Source organism: Protomyctophum parallelum (assembly GCF_964188405.1).
Source record: "Protomyctophum parallelum genome assembly, chromosome: 8".
Taxonomy (NCBI): Eukaryota; Metazoa; Chordata; class Actinopteri; order Myctophiformes; family Myctophidae; genus Protomyctophum; species Protomyctophum parallelum.
Genome location: NC_139703.1, coordinates 53,161,618 through 53,178,682, shown reverse-complemented (window position 1 = coordinate 53,178,682; position 17,065 = coordinate 53,161,618). Strand labels below are relative to the sequence as shown.

The 17,065-nt window shown below is 44.3% G+C and overlaps 1 protein-coding gene across 2 annotated transcripts in view; it reads right to left on the bottom strand.

Annotated features, from left to right (window-relative positions):
- The window catches only part of LOC310863261 (sodium-coupled neutral amino acid transporter 3-like), a 150,100-nt gene that overhangs the window by 74,996 nt on the left and 58,039 nt on the right, over positions 1–17,065 (bottom strand). For both annotated transcript variants that reach the window (XM_083771469.1, XM_083771470.1), the window contains one exon: positions 3,340–3,413. In XM_083771469.1, coding sequence (XP_083627595.1) covers positions 3,340–3,413 — 74 coding nt within the window. The remainder of the gene's footprint in view (positions 1–3,339; positions 3,414–17,065) is intronic.

Sequence of the window (17,065 nt, the reverse complement as noted above, 5' to 3'; positions counted from 1 at the left end):
CGGCTAATTTACATCATGCTCCAAAAAAGACTGCATGTTGCTGCAACATGCGGTCTGAAACGAAGGCCTTCAGGTTTAATTAGCCAATTTCAGGAAAACAGCATTTTATTTTTCCCCCGTCATTTCTTTCTGCTGAGCGGAGCGGGCATCTGAGTGTAGCCTCGGAGCGAGCACGGAGCGGGGAGCGCTCCATACGTAAATGAAGGTGAGCGCTGAGCGAGCGAGGAGCGGCGTGGGGGGAGATGAACGTGAGCGCGGAGCGAGCGTAACAAAAGCCGTCGAGAGCGAAGAGCGGAATTATCGGCCGCTCCGCTCCGCTCACATGCTCTGGTCTGTAGGTGTAAACCGTGAAGAGGGTTGTGTCTGTAGGCGTTGTGTCTGTAGGGTTGTGTCTGTAGGGTTGTGTCTGTAGGCGTTGTGTCTGTAGGGTTGTGTCTGTAGGCGTTGTGTCTGTAGGCGTTGTGTCTGTAGGGTTGTGTCTGTAGGCGTTGTGTCTGTAGGGTTGTGTCTGTAGGGTTGTGTCTGTAGGGTTGTGTCTGTAGGCGTTGTGTCTGTAGGGTTGTGTCTGTAGGCGTTGTGTCTGTAGGGTTGTGTCTGTAGGGTTGTGTCTGTAGGCGTTGTGTCTGTAGGCGTTGTGTCTGTAGGGTTGTGTCTGTAGGCTGTAGGCGTTGTGTCTGTAGGCGTTGTGTCTGTAGGGTTGTGTCTGTAGGCGTTGTGTCTGTAGGCGTTGTGTCTGTAGGGTTGTGTCTGTAGGGTTGTGTCTGTAGGGTTGTGTCTGTAGGGTTGTGTCTGTAGGGTTGTGTCTGTAGGGTTGTGTCTGTAGGCGTTGTGTCTGTAGGGTTGTGTCTGTAGGGTTGTGTCTGTAGGGTTGTGTCTGTAGGGTTGTGTCTGTAGGCGTTGTGTCTGTAGGGTTGTGTCTGTAGGGTTGTGTCTGTAGGCGTTGTGTCTGTAGGCGTTGTGTCTGTAGGCGTTGTGTCTGTAGGCGTTGTGTCTGTAGGCGTGTGTCTGTAGGGTTGTGTCTGTAGGCGTTGTGTCTGTAGGCGTTGTGTCTGTAGGGTTGTGTCTGTAGGCGTTGTGTCTGTAGGGTTGTGTCTGTAGGCGTTGTGTCTGTAGGCGTTGTGTCTGTAGGGTTGTGTCTGTAGGGTTGTGTCTGTAGGCGTTGTGTCTGTAGGGTTGTGTCTGTAGGCGTTGTGTCTGTAGGGTTGTGTCTGTAGGGTTGTGTCTGTAGGGTTGTGTCTGTAGGCGTTGTGTCTGTAGGCGTTGTGTCTGTAGGCGTTGTGTCTGTAGGGTTGTGTCTGTAGGCGTTGTGTCTGTAGGGTTGTGTCTGTAGGGTTGTGTCTGTAGGCGTTGTGTCTGTAGGGTTGTGTCTGTAGGCGTTGTGTCTGTAGGCGTTGTGTCTGTAGGGTTGTGTCTGTAGGGTTGTGTCTGTAGGGTTGTGTCTGTAGGGTTGTGTCTGTAGGCGTTGTGTCTGTAGGGTTGTGTCTGTAGGGTTGTGTCTGTAGGGTTGTGTCTGTAGGCGTTGTGTCTGTAGGCGTTGTGTCTGTAGGGTTGTGTCTGTAGGCGTTGTGTCTGTAGGGTTGTGTCTGTAGGGTTGTGTCTGTAGGCGTTGTGTCTGTAGGGTTGTGTCTGTAGGGTTGTGTCTGTAGGGTTGTGTCTGTAGGCGTTGTGTCTGTAGGGTTGTGTCTGTAGGGCGTTGTGTCTGTAGGCGTTGTGTCTGTAGGCGTTGTGTCTGTAGGCGTTGTGTCTGTAGGGTTGTGTCTGTAGGCGTTGTGTCTGTAGGGTTGTGTCTGTAGGCGTTGTGTCTGTAGGGTTGTGTCTGTAGGGTTGTGTCTGTAGGGTTGTGTCTGTAGGCGTTGTGTCTGTAGGCGTTGTGTCTGTAGGCGTTGTGTCTGTAGGGTTGTGTCTGTAGGCGTTGTGTCTGTAGGCGTTGTGTCTGTAGGCGTTGTGTCTGTAGGGTTGTGTCTGTAGGCGTTGTGTCTGTAGGCGTTGTGTCTGTAGGGTTGTGTCTGTAGGCGTTGTGTCTGTAGGGTTGTGTCTGTAGGGTTGTGTCTGTAGGCGTTGTGTCTGTAGGGTTGTGTCTGTAGGGTTGTGTCTGTAGGGTTGTGTCTGTAGGCGTTGTGTCTGTAGGCGTTGTGTCTGTAGGGTTGTGTCTGTAGGGTTGTGTCTGTAGGCGTTGTGTCTGTAGGGTTGTGTCTGTAGGGTTGTGTCTGTAGGGTTGTGTCTGTAGGGTTGTGTCTGTAGGCGTTGTGTCTGTAGGCGTTGTGTCTGTAGGGTTGTGTCTGTAGGGTTGTGTCTGTAGGGTTGTGTCTGTAGGGTTGTGTCTGTAGGGTTGTGTCTGTAGGGTTGTGTCTGTAGGGTTGTGTCTGTAGGCGTTGTGTCTGTAGGCGTTGTGTCTGTAGGGTTGTGTCTGTAGGCGTTGTGTCTGTAGGGTTGTGTCTGTAGGGTTGTGTCTGTAGGCGTTGTGTCTGTAGGGTTGTGTCTGTAGGGTTGTGTCTGTAGGCGTTGTGTCTGTAGGCGTTGTGTCTGTAGGGTTGTGTCTGTAGGGTTGTGTCTGTAGGCGTTGTGTCTGTAGGCGTTGTGTCTGTAGGGTTGTGTCTGTAGGCGTTGTGTCTGTAGGGTTGTGTCTGTAGGGTTGTGTCTGTAGGCGTTGTGTCTGTAGGGTTGTGTCTGTAGGGTTGTGTCTGTAGGGTTGTGTCTGTAGGCGTTGTGTCTGTAGGGTTGTGTCTGTAGGCGTTGTGTCTGTAGGCGTTGTGTCTGTAGGGTTGTGTCTGTAGGGTTGTGTCTGTAGGGTTGTGTCTGTAGGCGTTGTGTCTGTAGGGTTGTGTCTGTAGGCGTTGTGTCTGTAGGGTTGTGTCTGTAGGGTTGTGTCTGTAGGCGTTGTGTCTGTAGGGTTGTGTCTGTAGGGTTGTGTCTGTAGGCGTTGTGTCTGTAGGGTTGTGTCTGTAGGGTTGTGTCTGTAGGGTTGTGTCTGTAGGCGTTGTGTCTGTAGGGTTGTGTCTGTAGGCGTTGTGTCTGTAGGGTTGTGTCTGTAGGGTTGTGTCTGTAGGCGTTGTGTCTGTAGGGTTGTGTCTGTAGGGTTGTGTCTGTAGGGTTGTGTCTGTAGGGTTGTGTCTGTAGGGTTGTGTCTGTAGGGTTGTGTCTGTAGGCGTTGTGTCTGTAGGCGTTGTGTCTGTAGGCGTTGTGTCTGTAGGGTTGTGTCTGTAGGGTTGTGTCTGTAGGGTTGTGTCTGTAGGCGTTGTGTCTGTAGGGTTGTGTCTGTAGGCGTTGTGTCTGTAGGCGTTGTGTCTGTAGGGTTGTGTCTGTAGGCGTTGAAGTGTGAGTAATAATGGACTACCTTACCCACAATGCCAGAGGCTTTGAGCAGCAGGTGGATGGAGTAGGAGGACAGGCCGGCCACAGCGGTCAGTAGAAACCTGCCAGGACAGAAAGAAAGGACAACACATTTCACAGCAAATCATACTTACCGTACATTATGTTTTTTTGGTACCAATATATACAAAAACATAGTAATGTGCGTTTTTGTTTGAATAATTCATAATATGATCACAATCACACAAAGTGTGAAATATGACCTGTAGCATTATATGTTTAAAGGACCACTTCACCACTTTTCAACCTATCTTCATATAATGGGTCCTCACTAATAATCATGAAGAAATGGCACGATTTTTTTTCTACTCAGTCTGTGTCTCATAGGAGGGGCTGTGGGCAGTTGAGAAACCGTCTTCCAGCGACATCATCATTAGGCAGATTTATTTTTAAACAAGATTTTTTTACAAAACTATTTAGATTCTCATCATCGTGAGAACGATGGCTTCCATTTCCGCATTGCAACTTTTCAGGACTAGAAAGCCTGCAGTTTCTATTAGCTTGTATTCCCCATCGATGATGTCACTGGAAGACGGTTTCTGAACTGCCCACAGCCCTCCTATATGAGACACAGACTGAGTAGGAAAAGAATTGCACTTTTTTGTCATGATTATTAGTGAGGACCTATTATATGAAGACAGGTTGAAAAGTGGTGAAGTGGTCCTTTAAGCAATAATACACAAAAGGGAGATGTAATAGTGTGAGATATACTGTAGGCATTGTGGCTATAGGCTCATCGTGTAGGCAGCAGGATTATAAGCACACACACACTGTACACTGACAGAAAGTGAGAGACCGGGCCTTGTGGTTAGAGTGTCAGCCCTGAAACTGGGAGGTCGGGGGTTCGATCCCCGGCCGGGTCATACCAAAGACTGTAAAAATGGGACCCGATGCCTCCCTGCTTGACACTCAGCATCAAAGGGTTGGATTGGGGGGGGGGGTGGTCAAATCTACTGATCAAATGATTCCAGAGCGCGGCGCACGCTGCAGCTCACCGCTCCAAGAGATGGGTCAAATGCGGAGAACAAATGACACTTCGATAACGTGTGTGTGACAAATGGTATGACTTTGACTTTGACCTGTGCACACCAGGTGCACACGCAAGGGAGAGACATGTCATGCCATATAATGAAAGCTAATTTCCGCTTAAAGGTTTTATGACATTCATTTTCATTTCTTTTTCTTTTTTCTTTTAGGTTTTATGACCTCAATTACACCCAAAAAACCTGAACTTTGAACATTCAGTGGATTTTCTGTGGTCTGAAGTTTTCTTTGGGGTTTGGAAGCCTTTTGAGCTACAATGAAAACAGGCAACACAGTGAAAACAGTGACATCTGCTGGAAAATCCCATTGACATAATTATATGGGATTTGCAGGGTCTTACATCACTTACTGCCGGCAAATCAGAGCACCTGTTTGAGCCAGAAAACCCCCAGATCACAGAAAATCTACTGAATGTTAAAAGTTCATGTTTTTTGGGTGCAATTGAGATTCGAAAACCTAAAAAAATAAGAACAATTCCAAAACCTTTTTTTTAATGTCACAATCCCTTTAACACGAACACAGAGCAGCCTCTGTCAGAGTAACATAAGCTGTTCAACAATACACATCCATTGTGTTGTTGCTGTATTGCATTTGTAAACAGGTTGATTCTCAGGTCCACAGAAGGTGCTCATTCTGCTGTGACATCTAACATGCCTGTGTTTATCTATGCAGATGACTGTAATTAATTGGGAAGCTGCCTTGATTGCCTGAAGAGAGCTCTGACTGATTGCTTTAGGGGGGGGGCATCTTGGGTGTTGCTAGACGCTTTGTGATTCGCTGACTGCTTAGCCAGGGGGTGGAGTCAGGAGTCTATATAAAGGGGAAATGGCTCAGTAGAGTTGGTGCTGCCATGGGGAGAGTTTGACACCAGTACCTCTCTGTTTAACTTATGGTCACTTATTTCACCTATGTTGTCCAGGTCTGGAAGACATTAAACTTTATTTCTGCCTCATGTCCAGTATGTCATTTTAAAGGTTGTATTCATTAAACTTTATTTCTGCCTCATGTCCAGTATGTCATTTTAAAGGTTGTATTCATTAAACTTTATTTCTGCCTCATGTCCAGTATGTCATTTTAAAGGTTTTATTCATTAAACTTTATTTCTGCCTCATGTCCAGTATGTCATTTTAAAGGTTTTATTCATTAAACTTTATTTCTGCCTCATGTCCAGTATGTCATTTTAAAGGTTGTATTCATTAAACTTTATTTCTGCCTCATGTCCAGTATGTCATTTTAAAGGTTGTATTCATTAAACTTTATTTCTGCCTCATGTCCAGTATGTCATTTTAAAGGTTGTATTCATTAAACTTTATTTCTGCCTCATGTCCAGTATGTCATTTTAAAGGTTTTATTCATTAAACTTTATTTCTGCCTCATGTCCAGTATGTCATTTTAAAGGTTGTATTCATTAAACTTTATTTCTGCCTCATGTCCAATATGTCATTTTAAAGGTTGTATTCATTAAACTTTATTTCTGCCTCATGTCCAATATGTCATTTTAAAGGTTTTATTCATTAAACTTTATTTCTGCCTCATGTCCAGTATGTCATTTTAAAGGTTTTATCAAACAGCCCATCTAGAATCCCACTTGGTCACACATGGGGTGGCGAGTGGCCACTTGGGAATAAATATAATACTTAACCCATTCTGACCTGAGATCAGATTCATACGAGGTTTCCACTGGACACACACACACTGGTCTGATGAACCCATTCTGACCTGAGATCAGATTCATACAAGGTCTCCACTGGACACACACACACTGGTCTGATGAACCCATTCTGACCTGAGATCAGATTCTAGAAATGTCAGTCGCTCTTCAATTTTTCAAAAAATAGCAGACCTACAAGCTCGTATCGCGCCACTCGGTGGTGCGATATGAGCTTGTAGATCTGCTATTTTTCAATAGCTAAAGCATAACATGATGCTGACACCAAAATGGGTTCCCGGTCAGAATGGGTTAAAAAGGGTAGGCATAATAAGCTTTGGCTTCAGCCTACACCTTTTCGGTGCTAACCGTGACCTTATAATACTACAATCTGTCTTTAAAAATGTAAAAAATGTAAGTACCGAAATAAACTATTCATTCATTCATTCATAGTGGATCAGTTATTTTAACAAAAGAACATCACTGTAACCCATTAGGAAAGAAATTGGTTCTGCTGGGGCTTTCATAAGGAGAGGGCAGACAGTAAGTAAGTTCTGCTGGGGCTTTCATAAGGTGAGGGCAGACAGTAAGTAAGTTCTGCTGGGGCTTTCATAAGGAGAGGGCAGACAGTAAGTAAGTTCTGCTGGGGCTTTCATAAGGAGAGGGCAGACAGTAAGTAAGTTCTGCTGGGGCTTTCATAAGGAGAGGACATACAGTAAGTAAGTTCTGCTGGGGCTTTCATAAGGAGAGGGCAGACAGTAAGTAAGTTCTGCTGGGGCTTTCATAAGGAGAGGGCAGACAGTAAGTAAGTTCTGCTGGGGCTTTCATAAGGAGAGGACATACAGTAAGTAAGTTCTGCTGGGGCTTTCATAAGGAGAGGCCATACAGTAAAGCTTGCAGTCTTGAAAGTACAGGGTATTAAAACATTAAAACATAAAACGGCCTACCTGATCATATAACTAATCCTAAAGGCTTCATGTTCCACCTAATATGTATTAACCCATTCTGTGCGGGAACCCCTTTTGGTGTCAGCACTATGTTATGCTTTAGCTATTGAAAAATAGCAGATCTACAAGCTCATAGCGCGCCACCGAGTGGCGCGCTACGAGCTTGTAGGTCTGCTATTTTTGAAAAATCAAAGAACGACTGACATAGCAAACATAGCTTTTTCAGAAAACCGTCAGGATGTAGAAGACATTTATAGAATCTGATCCTAGGTCAAAATGTGTTAATAAAGAGATTAGCGGTACTTCTTTATGAAGCCTGGCACAGTTCATTATACCAAGGACAATGTCCGGAAGTCCAGACACTTCAAAGCTCACACACAGCAAGCATTTACTATACATTTCTTAGCAAGGCCGACTAAAACCCATTATGGTTTGCAGCGTCTGAGGATCTGCAAGGGCATGAAGACAGTGACATGGTTGTGATTAATGATTATTACTACTATTTACTTTACATTTACTACAATGCCTACATTTTACAATGTAGGCATTTAGCAGACACTCTTTTTTTTTTTTTTTTTAAGATATTTTTTTGCGGCTTACGCCTTTTATTGATTTTTTTTGAAGGGACAGACAGTAGGCTGACAGGAAACGGGAGAGAGATGGGGGGATGACATGCAGTAAAGGCCGTGTCGGGTCCGGGAGTCGAACCCGCGGCACACTGCGACTGGATTACCAGTCCGGTGCCCAGACCGTTACGCTACGGCCTGGGTAGCAGACACTCTTTATCCAGAGCGGCTTATTATAATAACCGCGGTAAACACATTACATCAAATGCAGAAGGATCTGAAATCAGAATGTGCGAACAATCTGAAATCAGATTGTCTGGATGTCTGAGTGATCAGCCCAATGGACAGCCATGTAGTTTTGGAGAAAAAAGGCCAGAGAGGATGGTAATTATAACAGCAGTCTACACGTGTTATATATAATTATAACAGCAGTCTACACGTGTTATATATAATTATAACAGCAGTCTACACGTGTTATATATAATTATAACAGCAGTCTACACGTGTTATATATAATTATAACAGCAGTCTACACGTGTTATATATAATTATAACAGCAGTCTACACGTGTTATATATAATTATAACAGCAGTCTACACGTGTTATATATAATTATAACAGCAGTCTACAAGTGTTATATATAATTATAACAGCAGTCTACACGTGTTATATATAATTATAACAGCAGTCTACACGTGTTATATATAATTATAACAGCAGTCTACACGTGTGTGATTATAACAGCAGTCTACACGTGTGTGATTATAACAGCAGTCTACACGTGTGTGATTATAACAGCAGTCTACACGTGTGTGCAAAAGCAGGGCTAAAAGTGGTCCATATAAGGCGGACCGCAGACAACGTGTTAACCTAACCATGCATAAGTCTGCATGGTAGTCAGACAACGTGTTAACCTAACCATGCATCAGTCTGCATGGTAGTCAGACAACGTGTTAACCTAACCATGCATCAGTCTGCATGGTAGTCAGACAACGTGTTAACCTAACCATGCATCAGTCTGCATGGTAGTCAGACAACGTGTTAACCTAACCATGCATCAGTCTGCATGGTAGTCAGACAACGTGTTAACCTAACCATGCATCAGTCTGCATGGTAGTCAGACAATGTGTTAACCTAACCATGCATCAGTCTGCATGGTAGTCAGACAACGTGTTAACCTAACCATGCATCAGTCTGCATGGTAGTCAACACTAGCTTAAAGGTTTTATGACATTCATTTTCATTTATTTTTATTTTTTATTTTAGGTTTTATGACCTCAATTACACCCAAAAAACCTGAACTTTGAACATTCAGTGGATTATCTGTGGTCTGAAGTTTTTTGGGGCCTTTTGAGCTACAATGAAAACAGGCAACACAGTGAAACAGTGACATCTGCTGGCAAATCCCATTGACATATATGGGATTTGCAGTAAGTGATGTCACTTACTGCCGGCAAATCAGAGCACCTGTTTGAGCCAGAAAACCCACCAGATCACAGAGAATCTACTGAATGTTAAAAGTTCATGTTTTTTGGGTGCAATTGAGATTAGAAAACCTAAAAAAAAACAAGAACAATTCCAAAACCTTTTTTTTAATGTCACAATCCCTTTAAGTGCTACAGGCTAATAGGTGATTTGAAGTCTGAAGAAGTGACTCCTCAGATTAGGGTGGAACATTGAGAGTGAAGCCAGGGAAAGGCCATCTTGAGGGCAGTTCTGAGGGTTAGTAATCCTACTCATACGCTGTGAAGTCCTCAGTGTTAGCGAGTGTAACCCAAATGACCCAAATGGACCTGTGTAGGTGGAAAGGACATTTCCCACAACCCTTTCATCCCCAGATTGCTGAACAAGAGCTAAGTTTTGTCGCACAGTCTGAACTGATTCGTGCTCAAATAGGGACTTTTTTCTATAGCCTAGTCGTATACAATACATACATACATACATACATACATACATACATACATACATACATACATACATACATACATACATACATACATACATACATACATACATACATACATACATACATACATACATACATACATACATGCACCCATGATTAACTTTTATTTACTTTGCACTCACTTTGTTATGTTCTTCTCTCTCTACCTTTAACCCATTCTGACCTGAGATCAGATTCTAAAAAATGTCTTCTACATCCTGACAGTTTTCCATTCTGACCTGAGATCAGATTCTAAAAATGTTCTTCTACATCCTGACAGTTTTCCATTCTGACCCGAGATCAGATTATAAAAATGTCTTCTACATCCTGACAGTTTTCCATTCTGACCCGAGATCAGATTCTAAAAAATGTCTTCTATGTCAGTCGCTCTTCGATCTTTCAAAAAATAGCAGACCTACAAGCTCGTAGCGCGCCACTCGGTGGCGCGCTACGCAGCGCTGGGTGGGCCTGGGTCACGCACCGCCGGGTGGGCCTGGGTCACGCAGCGCTGGGTGGGCCTGGGTCACGCAGCGCTGAGTGGGCCTGCTCAGCATTCCTAGAAGGTCGGTCTAAACCCACAACCTTTCCCAGACCTCTCTGCCGCTGAACGAACCAGGGCCTTAATTATGCATACAGCCCAGGATCCTTTGCGAGTGTAGGTGGTGTAAAGAGGTTATTGGAACACGACCCTCCCAAACATGCATATTGTGCTGAGTTTTATAAGAGATGAAAAGAAAACCTTTTGTCTCTATGAAATATCACAGAGTGGGTGTGTACTGTTCGCCCTATCAGTCCCCACTGAGTCACAGAGAAATGCCATTCAATGGGTCCCTGCCTTGCAGAATATTCTGCAAGGCACCGTCGTTCTGGTTAGAAGGTTATTGCTGTGCCTCTTTGGGAATCGGCTGAATAAGCAATTGGTACAATAGAGCACCGAAGTCTGACGTCACTTTCAGTAGAGGGCGTCAGTCCCCAGGTTCATGTATTTGTTTAGTTGCATTGAAATCGCCATAGGAGGATTTTTAGATCGCCTCATATAAGAACTGTGTTTGAAAAATAAACATGTCACCCCGGCCGCTTCACTCATATGCAGGGGTGGCTCGTATCTATGGGCAAGGGGGGCTGAGCCCCCCCTATCTTATGGAGTAAAGATGAGAAATTATTATTAAAATGTTTTAGAATAGATACTTTTATATTCTGGTATAATCTAAAGCAGCACCAGCATCAAATAGTTACAAGAAAAACACAAAATAGCCCAAAATGGGCTGATTTCTTACAGCCCAAAATGCTTCCATTGGCTTTCATTGCGTTGAATGATTGACAGCTGCCAAGACACGCCTGCTTGGTTTACTTGCCATTGGGGCTGAAATCTCTCAGCCCCAGAGCCAATAGAGGGCTGTGCTCAGCCCTAATGCCCGCCTCAGACCGTGAGGTCATTGGCTATTGACCAATCACAGCACGTGGCCACCTGCTCGTGTGTGGTTGTTTATGATGTGAAAGAAGTAGCCTATTTTAAATGAAATAAGTTTATTATTTACTTTATAATCCGTTTTGTCCCGTGTCCGTGGAGGGGAAAATGAAGTTAAGAGACTGGGAGCATATCGTCCATTTTGGATATAACAAAAGGAAAGGATACGAAGAATACGTTTTGTGAGTTTGAAATTCTTGCTTGGGGCAGACACCGGACCCACAGAAAGGTAGAGTGGTCTGCTTCATTCATCTCACAAAGTTAAGAAACATAATCGCTGGTTTAATCACATTGAAAGTGGCTCGAGCTCTCATTGAGTTGGGAAGAGAGAGAGAGAGAGGCTGTGTTTGTGTGCGTGTGTTAGTGTTGTTTCGGTGCCGTGTGCGTGCGCACGTGCGTGCATGTGTGTGTGCCTTGCAAGTTGCTTGTTTCGAAACGGCACCGACGCGCGCGCGCAACGCAACTGGCACAAACGGCCCGTTTGCGCCAGTTGCACGCGCGCGCGTGCGTGCATGCGTGCGTGCATGCGTACTGTTATTATTAATGACAGTATAAGAGCAGCTATCTGTACATACAAATACAAACAATGTTCAGTGGAGTGTTTTTTTGTGGGCATGCACTTCTGTTGTTGTGGAGCATTTGCTGTAACAAAGTATAGGCCTGTAGTAGTGTCATTGCTGTACTTTGATATCTGGAATATGATGCTATTGCTGCAGGTTGAACTAGTTGGGTAGCATACATAGTGTAATAGATTTTCTGAGTAGCACTGCATGGGTACTGGGTTGTTGTGGAATGTGATGTTGATGCTGTTGTTGCTGTAGACCAGTATTCTGTGAACATGCTGTAGTATAGGGTGAACAATGGATAGCATGTTTTTGTATTGAGTTGTACTTGAAATGTACTGTAATTCTGCAAACTGTTAATAAATCAATCAGCATATACTATCGTATATTGGCCCGTAGCATAAGATTTCTTCAGCCCCTCCAACCAACATCAGCTAGAGCCGCCACTGCTCATATGGATATGAAGAATCAACTGACTGAGAGAAAACGCTAATGTTACTGCTGCTGAATTAGTTAGATTTTCGCTAGAAGCAGACTGTATCATATATGAGTGACTGACTGTTGCAAACGATACAGAGACGCCTCCCTGACAATAACGCTGAGACAGCTTGTTTATTTTTGGACCACAACACTTATAGTAGACGATATTAAGATCACCCCATGTTATTCTCCATAGAGACATTACTTCCGCGAACCAGGGGAATGGAAGGGATGAGCGAGTTACGTCAGGACTTTAGAACCAGGGGAATGGAAGGGATGAGCGAGTTACGTCAGGACTTTAGAACCAGGGGAATGGAAGGGATGAGCGAGTTACGTCAGGACTTTAGAACCAGGGGAATGGAAGGGATGAGCGAGTTACGTCAGGACTTTAGAACCAGGGGAATCGAAGGGATGAGCGAGTTACGTCAGGACTTTAGAACCAGGGGAATGGAAGGGATGAGCGAGTGACGTCAGGACTTTAGAACCAGGGGAATCGAAGGGATGAGCGAGTTACGTCAGGACTTTAGAACCAGGGGAATGGAAGGGATGAGCGAGTTACGTCAGGACTTTAGAACCAGGGGAATGGAAGGGATGAGCGAGTTACGTCAGGACTTTAGAACCAGGGGAATGGAAGGGATGAGCGAGTTACGTCAGGACTTTAGAACCAGGGGAATGGAAGGGATGAGCGAGTTACGTCAGGACTTCGGTGCTCTAGGATGAGCCCTAGAACTGTGTGCCCTAATACATATGAGGGCCACACATATATTACAATGTTTATATGTTTATATGTTTATACATGTGACTTCGATATTTATCAGGAGAGGAAGGCCGCCCAACACTATTCTAAAATAGCCGAACTACAAGCTCAAAACGCAGCCATGTCTTTCTACTACTTTTGTGTGACATTGCAGTTTGACAAAGAAGGGCATTCATTTACGAACATCACAACCGTGTGAACTGAGTGGTGCAATCCCCCCCCCCCCCCCACCTCTTTCTCTCTCTCTCTCTCTCTCTCTCTCTCTCTCTCTCTCATTAGCAGGCAACAGAGCATGCACTATCCCTCTCTGTTTCTGGCGCCCCCTACTGGTACTAATAAGTCATATACTCGTGCTCATGACCAATGCCACATAGGCGCATATAGGCGGACACGGACATTGCTGGTTGTAGGAGTGGTTGCACCACTCAAAAAAAGCATAAAAAGTTAAATAAAACTTGATAAACTGATTTTGTCCAGAGAGCAACAACGTTCTGATTTGATTTGCTGTCAGGGTTTCTGAATGTGATCCCAACGATATTGTTCACCACAGCCATTGACTCATTATAAGTTCTGGTCTGAACTAGTACCAGAACCTAGTACTTCTTCAGGGTACCATACCCTGAAGAAGGAAGTTGGTCTGAACTAGTACCATACCCTGAAGAAGGCAGTTGTACCTGGCTAAACGTTGGTTCCTGCTCTGCATCCTAATAAATAATCGGCACTTTGGCTATCAGTGTGTGCAGCCACTCCTTTGTCTTTTTAAGACTTAACTCTTTAGATGTTTCTGCCGTGAGCTGTGAGCACCACTACCAAGACTGGTGCGCGTTTAGCATCCTCCTGCACAGTGAACTAGTACAATATAAATATTTAACCCATTCTGACCAGGCACCCATTTTGGTGTTGGCATCATGTTATGCTTTAGCTATTGAAAAATAGCAGATCTACAAGCTCATATCGCGCCACCGAGTGGCGCGATACGAGCTTGTAGGTCTGCTATTTTTGAAAAAAATCGAAGAACGACTGACATTTTTTAGAATCTGATCTCAGGTCAGAATGGGTTCGTCAGACCAGCATGTGTCCAGTGGAAACCTCGTATGAATCTGATCTCAGGTCAGAATGGGTTAAAGCAACATATTCATATAGTTATCATTATAGTTATACCGTTCGTGGTGTAGACGACCCCATTAGACTAGCCTGGCATTGGCCATCCTGGGAACATCTGTGAACTCACATGCTCAGGCAGGCCACTGCCAGGACACCTATAGACTCACATCTCTAACATTAATCCATTCTCAACGGGAACCCATTTTGTTGTTAGCATCATGCTATGCTTTAGCTATTGAAAAATAGCAGATCTACAAGCTCATATCGCGCCACCGAGTGGCGCGATACGAGCTTGTAGGTCTGCTATTTTTGAAAAAAATCGAAGAACAACTGACATTTTTTAGAATCTGATCTCAGGTCAGAATGGGTTAATCAGAACCAGTGTGTGTCCGGTGGAAACCTCGTATGAATCTGATCTCAGGTCAGAATGGGTTAAAGCCTCTAAGAATCTCTGGCATGGAGCCAACTGGAAGTGAATTCTTCCTGTTCCCAGGCACTGTGGCAGAGAGGGGGGGCCGAGGGGCCACAGTCTGGAGTGAGGTGGGGCTATTCTGGGCTGAGGCCTTTCTGGGGCCTGAATGCCACAAGGAGGGGCTGGGGGGTGATGACAGTTAGGCATATCATGGTCAGTGTTGCCATACCTGCTTATTATAAACCACTTCTCCCTGTAAAGTCGTGTGTAAATATTGGTACGTGTTTGTTGCGTTTGTTTTCAAAGACCTCCAAATTAAAGGTTTTATGACATTAATTTTCATTTATTTTTCTTTTTCTTTTTTCTTTTAGGTTTTATGACCTCAAGTACACCCAAAAAACCTGAACTTTGAACATTCAGTGGATTTTCTGTGGTCTGAAGTTTTCTTTGCGGTTTTTTGGGCCTTTTGAGCTACAATGAAAACAGGCAACACAGTGAAACAGTGACATCTGCTGGCAAATCCCATTGACATGATATGGGATTTGCAGTAAGTGATGTCACTTACTGCTGGCAAATCAAAGCACCTGTTTGAGCCAGAAAACCCCAGATCACAGAAAATCTACTGAATGTTAAAAGTTCATGTTTTTTGGGTGCAATTGAGATTAGAAAACCTAAAAAAAAACAAGAACAATTCCAAAACCTTTTTTAATGTCACAATCCCTTTAATGTATGTGTCTGCAGACCCTATTCTAAAATATTTTTGTGCCAGGGACGCCCATGCAAGATTTGTGTTGTTAAAATGCTTCAAACATATTCCAAATATAAAAATAAATATATTCAAGCCTTTTTGAACATAGCCAATGTAATAGGCCTATAGGTTTAAAGTGCTAAAACTAGGGCTGTCAAAGTTAACGCACTATTAACTAGTTAACTCACAATCCTTTTAACGGCACTAAACGCGCGATTAACGCACTGTGAAGATTGACAGAATGGTTGAGAGACGCATGGCAACTTTACACTGAAGAGTTGAATAATTGTTAAACAGCTGCATTACTTAAGTTAATTTAAGTCTACACAATTAGAAAACTTAGAAAACAAGTTATTTTGATCAACATGGCCTGTTATCTCTCGTAATGGTACCATTGGCCAACATCAATATATACAGTTCTTTAGTTTGGGTCTGGAAGGCTAAATGTCATCAAATGGTGGTTCCGTGGCTCAAATGCAGAATAAATAATGGGCCTTGATATGAAAAATCTTGAAAACCACTGATTTAAGGTATATTTAGAACGGATAGAAAATATGCGATTAATTTGCGATTAATCACAGTTAACTATGGACAATCATGTGATTAATCAGATTAAATATTTTAATCGGTTGACAGCCCTAGCTAAAACCTGATTTTTATACTGTATTAACTAATTTAGCTGGGGACCCCCTGTGTGGCCATAATCATGCATGCATCTATTTGGGCTTGTTTCCATAGACCTGTCTGCTTGTTTCTCTCGTAAGATCTGGCAACACTGATCATGGTACAGGATGTGTCATGTTACTAGGACCATTTATCACCTCGCCCTTATTCCCCTGAGTGAGACTAATCACCCCATCAAAGCACTCCATAGCCCTTATTCCCCTGAGTCAGACTAATCACCCCATCAAAGCACTCCATAGCCCTTATTCCCCTGAGTCAGACCAATCACCCCATCAAAGCACTCCATAGCCCTTATTCCCCTGAGTCAGACCAATCACCCCATCAAAGCACTCCATAGCCCTTATTCCCCTGAGTCAGACCAATCACCCCATCAAAGCACTCCATAGCCCTTATTCCCCTGAGTCAGACCAATCACCCCATCAAAGCACTCCATAGCCCTTATTCCCCTGAGTCAGACCAATCACCCCATCAAAGCACTCCATAGCCCTTATTCCCCTGAGTCAGACTAATCACCCCATCAAAGCACTCCATAGCCCTTATTCCCCTGAGTCAGACTAATCACCCCATCAAAGCACTCCATAGCCCTTATTCCCCTGAGTCAGACTAATCACCCCATCAAAGCACTCCATAGCCCTTATTCCCCTGAGTCAGACCAATCACCCCATCAAAGCACTCCATAGCCCTTATTCCCCTGAGTCAGACTAATCACCCCATCAAAGCACTCCATAGCCCTTATTCCCCTGAGTGAGACTAATCACCCCATCAAAGCACTCCATAGCCCTTATTCCCCTGAGTCAGACCAATCACCCCATCAAAGCACTCCATAGCCCTTATTCCCCTGAGTGAGACCAATCACCCCATCAAAGCACTCCATAGCCCTTATTCCCCTGAGTCAGACCAATCACCCCATCAAAGCACTCCATAGCCCTTATTCCCCTGAGTCAGACTAATCACCCCATCAAAGCACTCCATAGCCCTTATTCCCCTGAGTCAGACCAATCACCCCATCAAAGCACTCCATAGCCCTTATTCCCCTGAGTCAGACCAATCACCCCATCAAAGCACTCCATAGCCCTTATTCCCCTGAGTCAGACCAATCACCCCATCAAAGCACTCCATAGCCCTTATTCCCCTGAGTCAGACCAATCACCCCATCAAAGCACTCCATAGCCCTTATTCCCCTGAGTCAGACCAATCACCCCATCAAAGCACTCCATAGCCCTTATTCCCCTGAGTCAGACCAATCACCCCATCAAAGCACTCCATAGCCCTTATTCCCCTGAGTCAGACCAATCACCCCATCAAAGCACTCCATAGCCCTTATTCCCCT